We start from the raw sequence: 17,620 nt of genomic DNA on the forward strand, positions 1-17,620 counted from the left end.
TTTATCAATTCAAGAAAGATTCTTTTTTTAAAATCCTGGTATGTGATCACTTTTAACGTATTAACACTAGTTAGCCAAGTAGCCTATAAGTTTACAGAAGTGCAAATAAGTAAAGCAACAAAAATGCTAGCACAGAATTTAAAAGGCCGAAGTTCTCAGCAATATTTATACTAGGCCTAGAATTTATATCCTATCCCAGCTGTTTTCACAGTAGACTACCCTACACCACAATACCCTACGGTACACATTACACCCAGTGCAGTAGATTATACACAGTAGGCTACACACTGTTTATGATAGTGGTTTACGACCGGTTATCTACTGCACTGCTGAAGGAAGTTTTTATTAAAGTTGGTTTTTCATGTTGTGGCCTAAATGCACTCAATTATATTTATAACACACGTCTATGTGAGTTTTTAAGTAGGGAGGTAGGTTGGGCGGTACTATCATAATAATAATATAAATAAATATTAAATAATATTAGCCCTTTTTAAGTTTTTATTCTTAATAGGCCTAAATTATATTAATTAATATTTTAAATATAGATCTAGATCTTGTTAAATTATATTATTAGGCTTAGTTCTACTAGTTTAGTACTTAGATTCTAATACGTTAACACTTTTATTAAATTATTTTTAAGCAGTGTTTCTTTCACACTTTTTTCTCCAGGGGAAGGGGGGGTGGCAGGCACTGGTAAAAGTATATATTTATATTTTCTATATAAATTCAATTTCGTTTGGAGAGGGGGGGAGGGTGGGGGTAGACCAGTAGCGTAGCAAGGGGGGGGGGACATATGTCCCTGGGCGCCGACCTTAGGGGGCGCCAAAATGGGTTGGAAAAATAAATTGAAAGGTTGAGGGAGGTGTAAATCGAAAGTTTGAGGGGGGGGGGGGTGCAAATCGAAAAGTTTGTCCCCGGGAAGGGTCGCTACGCCTCTGGGGTAGACTGGAAGAAACTCTGCCCCAAACAGGTACATCAATACTAAGAAGAGTAGGCTACTTAAATTGCTAAATTAGTAGTGAGTAGGCCTAAAAAAATTACAAAGTTAACTAAGTTCAATTTACTGAAGACTTGTGTTATTTAGCTGATTAGATTAATTAAACTTCTATTATTAATGCTAACCGTATGTATACTTTAACCAGTGTCCCCCACCCCTGAAAATTTAATCTGCTCTTGTGAAAGTTTCAAGTGCCCCCCCCCCCCCCTCCCCCCAGAGAAAAAGTTTAGAAGAAACTCTGCCACCTTCCTCCCAATACAACAGCATCAACCAGACATCCCATAACTCCCTTTCTCCACATATCCCATCAGCCACAGCCAAGATGCTGGAACTCTTCTGCGACCTCTGCACTGCTCACACCCTCATCATCTTCACCGTAACCTTGACCCTCGTCTGGCTCACCTCCACGCTCCTGCAGAGACGGGGCGCCCCGCCTGGACCTTTCCCGCTGCCTGTGATTGGCAACCTGCTCATGTTTGCGTCTGCTGGCACAAAACAGTTGGAACTTTTTGAGGACCTGCATGCAAAATACGGGAAAATATTTTCTTTTTCCCTGGGGGCGCTGAAGTTTATTGTAATAAATGATATAAAGGTCATGCAGGTTAGTGGTGTAAAGGTCATTGTATAGAAAGGTCATGTAGCATACGGATCATACAGGCAGTATAAAGGTATACAGTAGCATAAAGGTCTTGTAGTTCAGTAGTGTTTAGATCATACAGGCTAGTGGAATAAAGGTCATACAGGTTAGTGGAATTAAATTCAGCATGCTTGTCTTAAAGAGTATTCAGATTACAGGTTTTAAAAAAGTTTAACAATATTCGGTCCTGCAGAGAGTATTACAAAGATCATAAAGTTGTATGAAATATAAATTTATTTTAAAAAATTATTGTGTTGTTAGCTTGTGAGAAGACATGTTCTACTTTATTCTTTATGGTTCTCAACCCACAATGTTCTTGTTTACATAATTGATAGGGAGATGTCCAAGTGCTTCAGATTTTAGTGTGGAAATGTTGTATACTGTAAGGTGTTGTTGCTAAAAATTTGGTTCAGCTTGTTCTCTATTAAATTACCCTCAAGATAGAGCTTTTGCTTTCTAAATTATAAAGTTTTACACAAATGCTGACTACGTTCTGTGTAAGAGGAATATTTGTTAATACATAAAAATTTAATTTAAAATACTAAGAGACATTTAAAGTTTATCAGTAAGCTAAAGTTGTGTCTTTCTAAATTATAAAAAAAATTAACACTAAATTCAACTTGTATAAAAGTATTAGATTTTAATACAGTAATTGTTTTTTTTTAGAAAACTAAGAGACATTAAATATGTGTCTAGAGGTTAAAACTTATGTCTTTCTAAATTAAGAAGGCCAAACACCAATTACAACTTGTAAAAAAAAATTAGATGTTAATATAATATAAATGAATGTGTTATTTAGAAAAATGAGAGATTTTAAATGTTTACCCACAGAATGCCTTTGTCAAACAAGGCAACATTTTCAGCAACAGACCTCATGAGAACCTGTACATACTTAAAATAACGGAGGACAAAGTTGGTCGAGGTCAGTTAGGATGATCTTTATCAGAACTCTTTAATTAAAGAAAGTTGTAAAGGTTAGGCCTACAATTACAAATTTTTAATTTTCAACAGTTACAATGTTATTTTACAGTTGTTTAATTTAAAGAGGGAAGAAAATTGTTTATTTTTAAAGCTTTCATTTAAGTATCATTAGTTTTGATTTTAAGACATATAGATTTTAAACAAAAGTAATAATTTGATATATCTTCATAAAGTAGCATAACTCTAGGACCTAGAGTTATGCTACTTTATGAAGATATATCAAATTATTACTTTTGTTTAAAATCTATATGTCTTAAAATCAAAACTAATGATACTTAAATGAAAGCTTTAAAAATAAACAATTTTCTTCCCTCTTTAAATTAAACAACTGTAAAATAACATTGTAACTGTTGACAATTAAAAATGTGTAATTGTAGGCCTAACCTTTACAACTTTCTTTTCTCTAGGTATTCTTCTTCTTCTTCCTCGTTCTTAATTATTAGTGTATTGAACTGACAGTTTTGATATCTACTACATAAAAACTGTATAACTGTTTCTTTAAACATAAACTGCAAGGTACAAGGTACTTCTTTGTTCTTTGCAGCACAGTATACTGTGATGTGATATTATTTTTTCCCTGTAAGGTTCACTTTAGGATTAAGGTTAAGACCAGGTTTATGATCACTGCTATGGTTTGTGGTAATGTGTCAGTGCTAATAAATTGTATCTTTATAAATCAACATCAGAGGCGTAGCGACCCTTCCGGCGCCCGGGGACAAACTTTTCGATTTGCACCCCCCCTCAAGATTTCAATTTGCACCCCCCTAACCTTTCAATTTATTTTTCGAACCCATTTTGGCGCCCACTAAGGTCCCCCCCCCCTCGCTACGCTACTGATCAACATCAATGAAAAAAAACAACTAAATCCTAGCCTAATATCTGCCATCTTCAAACATCACAGGGCTAATTCTAAGCGATGGGGTAGAAGGAAAAGAAATACGTAAGGTCAGTTTAACCGCCATGCGGGATTTAGGGTTTGGCAAAAAAAGTTTGGAAGACAAAATCGACGAAGAGGCTCAGGTCTTGCTGGAACTCCTGGACAAGCAGGAGGGGAAGCCACTCACTGCCAAACGTCTGCTGTCAAAAGTGACATCCAATGTTATTTGTAGCATTATATTTGGTTCCAGGTACATTTTATGGTAACTCTCTGTTGAGATAAAATTAGTATTAAAATAGTACTAATTGAAGAAATTTATAATCTAATAATCAAACATTAAATGAGTTAAATTTCTGCTGTCAATTGTAATCTAATAATTTTTTTTTTGGAAACGGCATTAAAGGAAAGTACTCTTTAAATATTCGATTAATTAAAACTTTGTTGTGCTTGATGATCTAAGGTTTCGAATTTTTTTTTTTCACGATTTAATCTGTCAAGATTCCCTTTGTTTAATAACCATTAAAACCAAATATATATGTTAAGATATATTGTTTTGTTTTACAGATTTTCTTATGAAGATCCAAAATTTACAAAACTTCTTGCCATCCTGGAAGAGTCAACTAAAGTCAACCCCATTTTTATTCCGGTTAATTTTTTTCCAATTTTAAGATTTATCCCAGCTATGCAAAAGGTAGGGGACTTTTATTCTTTACACATTTGATAAATTCTATTTTTGAAATGGAGGAGGTTGAAGGTGGGGGAGGAGGGGGAGAGTAGCCTAAGCCCTAAATGGTCTTGTTTAGAATAGGGTGAGAAAATGGAGTACTTTGTACTTTGTAATTTTAGTTATCTCCCTTGAATCACAGTAGTAATACGCTTATTTCTATAATTAAAAAAAAAAAACAGTTTGACCTACTCTATAATATGTTTAAAAATTTAACTCAACATGTAGATCTACGTCATAGATCTATTAATAATCAAATTTTTTAACAGCCAGAAAAATTAAAAGCTGATGGTAAGAATTGAAGAAATGTTAACATAAATTAGATAATATAAGGGGAAGCTATTATGATTTTGCTAGCCACACAAATATTTTCTGAGTTATCCACTTCAAGAACCATTGAAATGTCTATACCCACACATATTGTGTGCTCAAACCCAACTGGTTCACTGTTCAACTCATATTTTAATCAGAGTTTCTTTCAGACAACTATTCGCGAGGATGGACGGGTGGTGGATGTATTTTGAAAATATGGCTACAGGACATTACCCCCCCCCCCCCGGACATTTCCACCCCCCCCCATTGCCCTAGCCCTAACCCTAGATCTAGACCTAGACCTAGCCCAAACTCAAACCCTAGCTGAACCTTAAGCTATGACTGAGGGGTAATGTTCTACTGGGGGGGGGGGGGGGGTAATTTACAGGGGGTAATTACTCTGGGGGGTAATGACAGGGGGAAATGTCGGGGGGGGGGGGAATGCCCTGTTGCCCCATTCCCAAACATATATACTTTTATCAGTGCCCATATCCTCCCCCCTCCCCAAAACCAAAATCCTCAAGTTCTCTCCCCCTCTCTCCCAAGAGAAAAATGTCTGAAAGAAACATGGGTTTTAATGCAGTAATATTACTGAACAGCACTTTAAATAAAAAAAAAAAATCTTTTTATGACTTATATTTTATCAATTCTGTGACAGAAAATAGACACTTTTATCCATACATTTTATGGTTTTTATTTGTTATGCTATTTTATAAAATCTCTGATAGCGAAAAGACACTTTCATCCATACATTCAATGGTTTTTATAATTGTTCTGCTATTTTACAAAAATCTCTGACACCAAATAGACACTTTTATCCATACATTCAATGGTTTTTATAATTGTTCTGCTATTTTATAAAATCTCTGTAGACACTTTCATCCACACATTCAATGGTTTTTATAATTGTTCTGCTATTTTATAAAATCTCTGACAGCAAATAGACACATTTATCCACACGTTCAAGTCAACGGATGACTACATCCAGCAACTGACTCTGGACCATGAAAAGTCATTTGATCCAAAAAATATCCGAGACTTTGTTGACATGACCATTGAAATGAGAACAAAAAACAAAGGCAATGTCCACTTTAGTGGTACGGATGTCTTCTTATGTCAAAAGTTAATTTTCATCATTTGTGTTTTATTGTCTGTTGTAAAAGTTTTTAATTAAATAAAATAGTTAATGAATTTAATTAGAATATAACAATGTATAATCTAAATTTAGTTATTTACTACTGTTATCAGTTAATGTTATTTCTTCCCTAACCTTGTTTCTAACTCCTGCCTTAAAAATTATCATGTTTTCGAAGGTAAAAAAAAAGAATTTATAATGCTGGCTGAGTTATACTATAGTATACTTATAGTCCTACTGTAAAATTATTTATAATTTTTACTCTAATTTTACTTCTTCAACTGTACTCACTTTTCTTATTAATTATTATATTTTTAAGTCGATTTAAAAAATTAAAATAAAGTGCCCCCAAATATTATTTCAAAGATACCAACATGCGCCATGTGATTGTTGACTTGTTTCTTGGTGGGTCTGACACAACAGCTACCAGTTTGGACTGGGCTTTGTTATTTATGGCTGCCTATCCAGACATACAGGCTAAATGTCAACAGGAAATTGACCAGGTAAGAACCAAGATGTTGGCCAAATATTCTTTGTTGTAAAATGTGTCATTATCTTTGTATAAAATGTCCTTTAACTTTAAAATTAATATCATGTGAAAAATTTGCTTGATTAGTCTTTTAAAAATGTGCTTGATTAATTAAATCTTTTAGTGATCCTATATTGTTTATTGGTTTCTAACAGTAAAACAAATGTGTAATAACTATAATGAACATTTTAAATTGTATTTAAAATGTATAATAACAAACATTTAAGCTGTTGGTTACAAATAGAAAGTGAACATCAACATTTCATATATATATATATATATATATATATATATATATATATATATATATATATATATATATATATATATATATATATATATCAATTGATTTGATAAAAGGCATTGGGTAAAGGCAGAAGAGTTACAATAGCAGACAAAGCCAACATGAGATACACAGAGGCAACACTGTTAGAAGTGCTCAGGAGTAAACCTGTGGGTAAGATAGCATTGCTACTGCCACATTTATTCTTTCATTATGTCTATTGGAACAATTAAAATAAATTGTGTTTTTATATTTCCACAGTCAATATTTTTCAATAATAATAATCTTTTCACAATCACATTTATATTATTGCAAATTAATACACATTTTACATTTCTTTTTCTACAAATTAAATTTCTTTTTACTTATCTATTACCAGTAGTTAATGTTACTTTCACATGTTATTTACCTCAAATTAATGTTCTTTTAGCATTTTTATCACAAAAAATCTTTTTTTTTTTGTTTTACCTTTCTACAGTTAAAATGTTTAAAGTCACTTTGTTCCAGAATTACAATTTTAGCATTTCTATAGCCATAAATATTTTTACAAATATTTCTCTTGCCAATTTCTTATAAGATCTAATTATTTTTTTACTTTTTTTTTATACTTCAGCCCCCTTGTGCCCACCCCACTGTACTTCAAGGGACACAACTCTGTGTGGCTACACCATACCCAGCAACACCATAGTACTCTCCAACATCAAAATTATAAACAATGATCCTGCGCTATGGCCAGAGCCAGAGAAGTTTAGTCCCTCCAATTTCCTGGATTCTAATGGAAACATCATCAACAGAGAGAAGCTCATGTCGTTCTCAGTGGGTTAGTTCATGTTTTTAATTTCTGGATTTGTTTTGTTGTTTTTTTTTCTCTAGATTTTTAAATTGTCAGTGATTTTTAATTTACCCTTTTCTCAATTTTAAAATTCACATTTAATTTAAAAAATTATTTTAAAAATATGTTATGGTTTATTGGTGAAAAACAAAAAACAAAGCTCCAATACTACTATTATCCAAAACTTATTTTAAATGGAAATATCATCAACAGAGAGAAGCTCATTTAATTCTCAGTGGGTTAGTTCATGTTTTTAATTTCCAGATTTGTTTTGTTGTTTTTTTTTTCTCTAGTTTTTTAAAATTGTCAGTGATGTTTAATTTATATTTTTCTCAATTTTAAAATTCACATTTAATTTAAAACATAATTTAAAAAAATATTTCATGGTTTATTATTGAAAAACAAAAACAAATCTCCAATACTACTATTATTATCCAAAACTTATTTTAAATTGACTTCATTATTTGATTCAAACCTTACAAAAATGCATAAAGAAGATAGTTTAATAAAAAAAAAAATGGAAGTAAACTTACTATTTAGATCTGGCAATCCATTGGACAGATGAAGTAGTTTATATTTTTTTTGGCCTAGGTATATAAAGAGATGGTGTGTTCAGCACTATGCCCTGCTGCCTTTACATTCCCCAATGTAAGTCAGGTACCCATAAGAGCTGGGTGGACTCAGGGCTAGCAGCTAAACACTGTACCATTCTGCCACACCACCCCATATAGTTTATTATGGTGTCTGTTATAGTTTGTAAGTCAGGTTCCTTTTTATAGATTCAACTGTCCATTGTGGAGTCATTAATGCCATTTTGTGAAATTTGGCTTGTCTCTGTAAGAATAAGAATAGATTTTAATTACTTACTTACTTAATCCTTGTCACTTCATGTGAAATAAAGGGCAGCAACAAATCTCAGCCATTCCACTTTGTCTTGGATGAGCCACTTTAATTCATTCCAGGTTTTGCCAGTAGCCTGCACTTCTTTCATCTCTCTCCTCCATGTTCCCAGTGGTCTTCCTCTATTTTGCTTTCCATGTGGAAAAGTGTGAGGGTGGGGGTTTTAGGAAAGGCCGGAACGAATGAATCCAACAACACGCAGTTCAAGTTCAACTATAATTGTTCTTTATTAAAATGATATATATGCTCAAGTTTCTACCTAACTGATCTACACTGTACTATTTACTTCTACTACTGACTGTTCACTATACTACTAACTCCCACGACCAATCCTAACACTATCTACATTCTACAACCTAACACCTTCTCTACTCTTCGCTATCTAATCATGATCTCCTAACTATCTACATTCTCGGCCGTCTCTGACCGCTACCTATCACCGTCCTCGCCTATCGCTCTACTGCCCCACGCCTCAGTGGTCAGCTGACCGTCCCACGTGACCGGTCAGCCCTGTGCGCCCATTGGCCTCTCTACCCAACCAACTAGGCCCATCGTCTGTTTCTGCTAACCTATATCTGCTAAACATGTCTGACGTAATCTTGCGTCATCACATATCTCCCTCCCTTTCTGTAGCTGACAAATTATATTTTTCAGCGTCTGCTACTAATCTAATACATCAACAACTATCTATCTTACTACTCTATTCTATCCCTAACATCAATCATATAAATCGAATACAAAATGGGACAGCACAGTTTACAAAAACATAAATTCTTGTGTCTGTGTTCCTGAATAAAAAAAATGTCATTGTTCTAGTTCTCGTGCAAGTATCCTGACGTCTGTGGTGTCTCTGCTTGATAATGTATGTCTATGTTTCATGGTATGTGTGAATCCAATCATGTGCAACTCAGTTCTGGCTAGGTTGTCGTGTACTGGCCTTGAGTGAATGTAGTGGAAATGTGTAACTGGTTGAACGGGCTCTGCGAGCAGTGTAAGTGTGTGTGTGTGTAAGTGTTATGTAATTATTGGCGTTCATCTGTGGTGGGTGGGTTGTGGCGTTGGTCTACGTAAGTTCCCGTGAGGCGGGTGTAGGCGTAACTTTCGTTGGTCAATGTGATGACGCAACAAACTCAACGCTGGTTGAGACGTCCACGTAGAGTGGTTATGCGATGAACTGGAGCTGTCTGATGCGGTGGCGAACAACGACGTAACGTTCCGACGCTGGGAACTTGGACGATGGGTCGTCTACCCTTTGTATGTGCCGACGTAGGTGTACGTAGCTGGCGGTCTTGTTATTCAACTCCAGTGCGGGGGCGAAGCGGTGGCGGTGTGTCCGCTATCTTGACCAGGGCAATTCGCTGTTCGGCAGGGCTGTTCGCTGTCCAGGTAACTCAACGTAATCAGGGCTTCAGGTGGCGGCATTCTTTGAAGTGTCTGCTTCATCTCGTCTCATTCTGAATAAGCGTAGTGGGTCTGAAATTGTATTACGAGACCATGAGCAATGGTTTTACGTGGACTTTTTATTGCCCGCGCAGACAAGTATTCAGACAGAGGTACCTTCCATTAAAAAAAACTCAATCCCAAATTTATACGTGCTGAACATTTGTCTGGCGGCATAAAAACCATAAAAAAAATAACATTACAACATATAACCAAATAAAAAAAAATCAGTACACTCTAATCTAACAACAATCTGTAAAGCCTAATAAACTCAATAGACGTAAACACTACTAGAGCTTAGAAATAGCTTCACAAAAAGAATAGACATGTGAGTGTATATAATAATCGTGCCGTTTCAAATAACATTTGAACACGTAATCATATAGTGGAGCAGCTCTCACTATCTGACTTCTGACAAAAACTGGCTGGCTTGACTTAATGACTGACTTCACTTTTGACTTCAGTAACTTGACTTATTTCACTTTAACTGACTTCAGTAACTTCACTGACTTCAATTTACGACTTATTTCCCATTCACGATTAACTTTACTTCGACGATTTCAACTACTTCCATTTGCCGACTAACTTGACCTAGACGACAGATTTCACTGACTGACTTCAATTCAACTTAAAAGACTTCACTGACTGACTTAAACTTCGACGACTTAAACGTCTTCACTGTGACTTCAATGACTTTTCCTTGACTGCAACATGACTTCAACAACGTCACTATGACCTCAACGACTTTAACAACATTGACTGACTTGACTGACTTCAAATAACTTCTTTGACTTCAGTTCTGACTTATACTTCACGCCGATTTCTCGGCGACTTAATTCCTAACATTCTTGATGACCAGAGTTGTATGACCTATGTTCTAGTTGCGTGACAGCGTGTCGGCCAACACGTTTTGTGTGCCGGGGACAGGAACAATGACAAATTGATAATCTTGTAAGCTCAGTGCCCAGCGTACCAGTCTTGCGTTTGACAGCTTCTTTGTTTTTAGTGCTTGTAGGGGCGCGTGGTCGGTCTGTAAAGTGAAGTGTGCACCGGCCAGGTATCTGGCAAACTTGTTTATGGCCCAGACTATGGCCAGACATTCTTTCTCAATGACTGCGTAATTTTTCTCAGCTGACGACAATTTTCGGCTAATGTATTGAACTGGGTGGAGTTCATTGTTAAATTCCTGTAACAGACATGCACCTATACCGACCGAAGAGGCATCCGTGCAGAGGATAAAGGGTTGATCTGTATTTGGTAATCTGAGAATAGGTTCCGATGCGAATGCTTGTTTTACCCTGTTTAGTGCTGTTTCACATTTTTCTGTCCACAGTAGTTTCTTATTCTTTTTGTCCGTTTTTGTTAAATTCGTTAGTGGCTCTATGATGGTGGCGAAATTGGGTATAAACTTCCTATAGTAGTTACACAGCCCGATCAAGCTACGGACCTCTTTAATTGATGTCGGCACGTTTATGTTCAGTATTTTATTCACTGTAGGTTGGAGTGGCTTTTGTTGACCTTGTGAAATGGAGTGACCTAAAAATTCTATCTCTTCCATTCCTATTTCTATTTTGCTAGGTTTAGCAGTTAGTCCATGCTGCTTTAATATTTCCAGCAGCGTTTCCAGTCCTCTCACATGCTCTTGCCAGGTGTTGTGGAACAGACATATGTCATCTAAGTAGGATATGAGGTCGTCTCGACCCTGTAGTATTTTTCGCATGAGTCTGTTGAAGGTAGCCGGTGCGTTCATTAGCCCGAAACTCATGTACTTCCACTGGAACAAGCCAAATGGTGTTATAAAGGCTGTTAGGTGTCTCACATCTTCTTTTATTGGTATCTGCCAATAACCCCTGGATAAGTCAAGCTTTGTAAAGTATTTAGCCTGTTTAAGTTTAGCAAATAAGTCTTCTGGATTTGGCATTGGTTCTGCGTCTGGTATTGTAATGCTGTTCAGTTGTCTGTAATCAATACACAGTCTAAGGTCGTGGGATTTTTTCTTTACTAATACAATAGGAGCAGCATATGAAGAGTCGGAATGTTCTATTATTCCAGCTTGTAATAATTCTTGGATTTGGTTTTGTACGTTTTCTCTGTGATGTATGGGAATGTTGTATGCGGGCATTTTGGTTGCTCTAAGTGAAGTCAACTTAATATCATGGACGATTGTATCTGTTTTACCAGGTTGTGGGGATAGCACCTCTTTAAATTTTTCTAATATTTCCTTGATTTCTTTTTCGATTTCTGGCGGCATTCTGCCGATTTTGATATCTTGCCATGTTTCCTTGCTAGTAGGTAATGTGTATATTTTGCCGATCGAGTCTGTGTCATCTTCGTGTAACTCTGCGCAGTTTATTGTTGCCGTTTGTTTAATTTCAAGCTCTTCTGGTCTTAAGGTGTAAGGGCTCAATATATTTGTGTGAAACGTTTTTTTCTTCCCTTTTATTTCGACTTGGTAATCTACATTTGAAATTTTGGCTGTGATTGTGAATGGACCCTGCCATGCAAGCTGTAATTTGTTGTGCTTAGAAGGTAACAGTATTCTGACCTGTTCCCCTACTGTGAACTGGCGTAGCTTTCTATTCCTGTTCACCCTGTGTCTTGCTATTTCTCCCTTTTCTTGTAGCGCGAGCTTTGCTTCCTGGCATGCATTGATTATATTTTCTCTAAGATTGACAATGGCTTCATATGTTGTTCTGGTTTCTTGTTCTATGTTCTGTTTGTAGAGAAGTGTCCTAAGTATATCCATGGGGCCTTTGGGGTTGGCGCCGTAGACGAGTTCGAATGGAGAGAATCCAGTAGAAGAATGAGGTATTTCTCGGTAGGCGAATAGGATACATGGTAGCATGGTATCCCAGTTTTCTGGGTTGTCTTTAGAGACTTTGTCTAATAACGATTTAATGGTGCCGTTTAGTCGTTCACACACGCCATTGCTTTGAGGGTGATAGGGCGTCGTGAATGCTTGCTTAATCCCCAGCACACTCGTGAGTTGTCTCGTTAAGTCGGAGGTAAATTGTGTGCCCCGATCTGACAGTATGGTGTCCGGGAACCCGGTTCTTGAGAAGAACGTGAGTAGGGCGCCTGCTATATCCTCAGATGTTATCGTCTTTAGTGGGAAGGCTTCTGGCCAACGTGTTGCAAAGTCGACTATTGTGAGGATGTATCGGTGACCACGTTTTGATGGGGTAGGCAGTGGTCCTATGATATCTATCGCTATTTTTTCGAATGGTCTGTTAGCTAAATCGGTGGTTTGTAATGGGGCTTGGGGTGGTCTAGTGGTATCTCTATTCCTGCATGTCTGACATGACTTCACGTACTGTGAGATGTCTTTGTCCATGCCCGGCCAGTAGAAGGTAGTTTCAATTCTTTGTTTTGTTTTCTTTCTTCCCATGTGTCCTGCAAGTGTAAGGTCGTGTGCATGGTGTAGAATTTGTGCTCTGTATTTCTGTGGGATTACTAATTGGTTTATTTCTTGTCCTTTGCTTTTATATTTTCTTTGAAGCGTGTTATTCTTAATAAAGAAAGAGTGTTCTGATGACCTCGATGTAGTAATTGAGTGTTTACGGGCGAGTCTAAATATCTTTTCTAGTGACGGGTCTTCTTGTTGTGCTAGCTGAAATTTTTCTGGTTCCCAAATGTTTTTGGTCTCAGTATTATCCATGGCATTGTTCTGTTGGCCTTCTGCTTGATGACTACTTAGGTCGACGGGTGGTTCATGACTTTTGTTGCTTTCTCTTGCTTTTCTTGCTTGTTCTCTTGTTTCGACCATCTGAATTATTTCCCTTTGTACCCAATCGTCGATTTCCACTCGGGAAATAGTTTCGTTGTTCACTATGTTTCCGATGATCAGATCATATGATCCATTGTCAGTGACCACAGCAATTACACGACCAGTTAGATATGGGGTTTGAATATTGATCAATGCCGTTTTGTATTCTGCGATTATACCGCCAAATAATTCCACATTTACATATCGGCCTGTATATTGGCATGTTTTAACGAATTTGGCTTTTACTGCCATTGTCGAACAACCAGTGTCTCGAATTGCGTTTACTATCTGTCCGTTTACTTTAGACTTAAATGTTGGTAACGAGCTTGATGTGTTTAGTAGGTGGATTCTTTCAACTGGTTGGTTATGGTTTTGTGAAGGGTTGTTTCTCTGTGGTCTCTGGTAAGGTTCGTTCCTTGAAGATGAGCGTTGTTGGCTTAGTTGTTCTAAGTAGTTCACTCGAGTTTCAACTCTAAATTGTTTCACACCTCTAATATTTCCTAATATCACATCGTATGGCCCGTTTTTAAAAACAGCTGCTTCAACTGTTTTACACGCTGAGGGTGTGGCTATGGTGACTATAGCTGTTGGCCAAACATATGTGCTGCCTCTTGAGCTGTGAACACGTTGTGTTCTGCCTGTGTATTGGTGGTGTTGTACGAATGTGTTACGTACTGCCACTGTTGAGCAGTGTGTGTCCCTAATTGCTGTGGCGTATCTGCTATTAATTTTTGACGTAAATGTGTCTGTTCTTTTACTGGCTTCTGTAAACGATGATATGAATGCCATTCTATTAATCTGTCTATATTTTGGTCTGTTGCGTTGTGCATCTTGTTGGCGTATATCATAATATCGTATTCTGCAATTTATTTGTTTGTGGCCTGTTCTATTACAATAGTAGCATCTGACACTGTAATTGTGTTTTTGTTGACTGTAGTTAATCTGAATGTTGTGATTTGCGCTATTATGTTTTTGGAGTGTATGTGGTGTTTCACTTTTTGTAGTAGGTATTTCGCTTGCTTCACTGAACGTGTCATCTGAATCTGAATCGTAGGAATAGTAAAATGTTGTTTCAGCTGTCTGGTTGTTATTATTAGTATCTAAACTTTGCACCGTTTCTTGTTTGGCTTGGCAAAGTTCTCTCAATTTTTCTCTTTCTTTACGAATTCTTTCTGTTTCTTCTTTAAGTCCGGCAATATATGTTTCTGCTTCTCTTTGTTTCTCTGCTAACTCGGCATCTATCTTTGCATCATATTCTTCTTCAGTCAACAAGGAATCTGGATCTCCGAATACCTTGTAATCTACAATTCTATTGATCAAATCTTCCATAGCATCTGGATCATCTAGAGTTTTTACGTCAAATTCTTTAACAGTTAATAACCAGTCTCGATTTTCTGTTGTCGTGTATTGTCCAAGCCTAATAATCAATTCATCCAGAATATCTGGATCCTCAATAGTTCTTGAATTGCTTTTCACTTTGACTGTATTCTGAACATTTATATCTAGTAACGAGTTATCAATTCTACCTGACTCTTCTAGGCCTGACTTAAGCTCAGTTTTAGTGCCCACTTCGTATAATGGAGGCATTTTTAAGGGTAGTGTGGTTGAAGAAACAGATAAGAAAGAGGCAGAAAAACCGCTGGCACCAAATATCCAGCACAAGTCTAAACCCAAACGTTTAAAAAATTTTTGGAAGGTACTTATCTTTTTGGACATGTTGACTGTTTCCTTGTGTTGTTAATCCAAACTCGCTCCGGTTGAAGAAACCCGCTGTTGTGTTGAGTTGAAGAAAGCTGTACACCAGTCGTACTCCGTCATGAATAGCTGATATACGTTCTTTCCCTCACTCGACCCGCGCTCCACCAGATGTGAGGGTGGGGGTTTTAGGAAAGGCCGGAACGAATGAATCCAACAACACGCAGTTCAAGTTCAACTATAATTGTTCTTTATTAAAATGATATATATGCTCAAGTTTCTACCTAACTGATCTACACTGTACTATTTACTTCTACTACTGACTGTTCACTATACTACTAACTCCCACGACCAATCCTAACACTATCTACATTCTACAACCTAACACCTTCTCTACTCTTCGCTATCTAATCATGATCTCCTAACTATCTACATTCTCGGCCGTCTCTGACCGCTACCTATCACCGTCCTCGCCTATCGCTCTACTGCCCCACGCCTCAGTGGTCAGCTGACCGTCCCACGTGACCGGTCAGCCCTGTGCGCCCATTGGCCTCTCTACCCAACCAACTAGGCCCATCGTCTGTTTCTGCTAACCTATATCTGCTAAACATGTCTGACGTAATCTTGCGTCATCACAAAAAGCTATGTTTGGGAGTCTTCTTCTGTTGATTTTGATTATGAAATACAAATCCCATTGTTTTCACTGTAATATAAACATACAAAAAATATTCAAGTATTAGATGTTTGTATATGTAGTTTCTATTTCTTTGAATTCTCACGTCTAGTTTTTTCTGCAGGCCCTCGCTCCTGTATTGGAGAGAACCTGGCTAAGATGGAACTGTTCCTATTGTTTACCAGTGTCCTCCAGTTCTTCACTATCCAGACTATACCAGGTCAAGAGGTCAACCTGGACGCCCACCTTGGATTTGTCTACCAACCGACTCCACAGAATCTGGTCTTTGCTAAACGATAAAATAAATACGAACTTCGAACTATTAATAAAACCTTTTCTTCTTCTTCATTCTTCATTGTAAAAAAATGTTGGACACGATTTCAACCGGTTATGCATCAAAAAGGCTGTTGACTCAAATTTCAGCTTGCTTTCCTTTTTGTATTCGCTTCCATAGACTTAGTCCATCCAAGAAAAAACTACAAGGCAGTTGTTTGATTTTGGAGTTTTCTCCCCTAGATGGGTGGCTTCCCCAGCTATTGAGCCTTGTTAGCCTTGAGGTTCAATCTCAGGAGCTATTGGTTTAGCAACTATAAATTAAGTTGTGTTTTAATAATTAATTTTAGACTGAAAAACATATAGCTTTACCAACATTTCGTACATTCATTCATCCATTTTAATTTACATCAGTAGCACATTTTAAACTAGATTTATGTTTTATAAGGAAGTTTTAATTTGTTTGCAAGGTCAGTCAAAATTATTGTTGTTGATTTGACAGTTATTTCTTAAGATTTTTCTGATAACCTAATTTTAAAATAAACCCTAGATTTTAAATGTTTCCATTTATTTTTATTTATTATGTTCTATAAATTTAGCCAAATTTAGACAAGGTGTGAATATTTTTTAAATTAAAAAGACAAAAATAATGAAAACATTAAAAGTAAATAGAACCAGAGTAAGCCTTGAACAATTAACTTATGGTTTCCTACAGACATTTGAGAGTGGAGGAGGGGGGGGGGGAGAGGTGGTACTGGAAATTGCCAAATAAAGACTAGTTAAACTATATATTACCTGTATAAATTATATAGGATTATCCCCCTCGCCCGGGACTAAATACAAAATAGAAAAAAATGTACATAACAACTCCACCTGGAAACTCCGAAGTTTTAAATTCTCTCCCCCCATCTTCCTTTGTAAAAAAAACCCATCTGAACAGAGAAGTGACCGAAAGTAATACTGATTAAAGGGTTGGATTGGAAATGTAAAAAATTAGTTAGATAGCGGACGGCTAAAAGTTGTCTTTTTGTTATGTTTTTGGTATGTTCTTTTAATATGTGGAATAATAACAGTACAGTAAAAGACTAATAGTTGCACTAAATACGTGGGGAACAAGACGGGGTATGGATGTTTCAAAAGTGTACTGTGATTAAAATATAGGGAGGTAACCGTTGTAAGTTTTCTAACACAAGCAATACCAGTGTTACTTCCCTTTGTAACTATCGCATGTCTTCACTATGTATAACAATACAATGATTTTATCAACATAATTCGATATAATTATAATGATAATTATTTTATACCATAATACAAAATGTAAAAAACGGAGCTGGAGCTATGATAATTATTTAAAAATTCGTTGTAAGATGAACATTTATCATTAAAGAAAATGGCTAGAAAAAAATTAAGCTACTTAACAGCTGATTGAGTTAATAATAGCCGGATTGCTTTTTGGTACTAATGTAACTTGTATAATGGATAATATGAAAGAAAACTAAATTTTTAGCTGCTTGATCAGCATATCACAAAGTGATGTCTTCTACAAGAGATACACAGATGCTCATG

The 17,620-nt window shown here is 36.4% G+C and overlaps 1 protein-coding gene across 2 annotated transcripts; it reads left to right on the plus strand.

The window, feature by feature from the left end:
• The first annotated feature begins 291 nt into the window (after window positions 1–291).
• LOC131935123 (cytochrome P450 2U1-like) lies at window positions 292–16,095 on the plus strand. 2 transcript variants are annotated; one of them, XM_059291458.1, is made up of 10 exons: window positions 292–408; window positions 1,309–1,598; window positions 2,466–2,556; window positions 3,517–3,742; window positions 4,057–4,183; window positions 5,466–5,625; window positions 6,030–6,166; window positions 6,553–6,649; window positions 7,089–7,295; window positions 15,906–16,095. In XM_059291458.1, exons 1-10 carry the CDS (start codon window positions 294–296, stop codon window positions 16,079–16,081), a joined length of 1,626 nt encoding a protein of 541 aa, XP_059147441.1. In that variant the 5' UTR covers window positions 292–293; the 3' UTR covers window positions 16,082–16,095. The 2 variants fall into 2 exon arrangements, with proteins under 2 accessions (XP_059147441.1, XP_059147442.1); XM_059291459.1 differs by having other exon boundaries at window positions 319–428.
• Window positions 16,096–17,620: the final 1,525 nt, after the last annotated feature.

The sequence above is a fragment of the Physella acuta genome, unplaced genomic scaffold (assembly GCF_028476545.2).
Source record: "Physella acuta isolate Inbredline_101_S28 unplaced genomic scaffold, ASM2847654v3 ptg000132l, whole genome shotgun sequence".
In the NCBI taxonomy this organism is placed as follows: Eukaryota; Metazoa; Mollusca; class Gastropoda; family Physidae; genus Physella; species Physella acuta.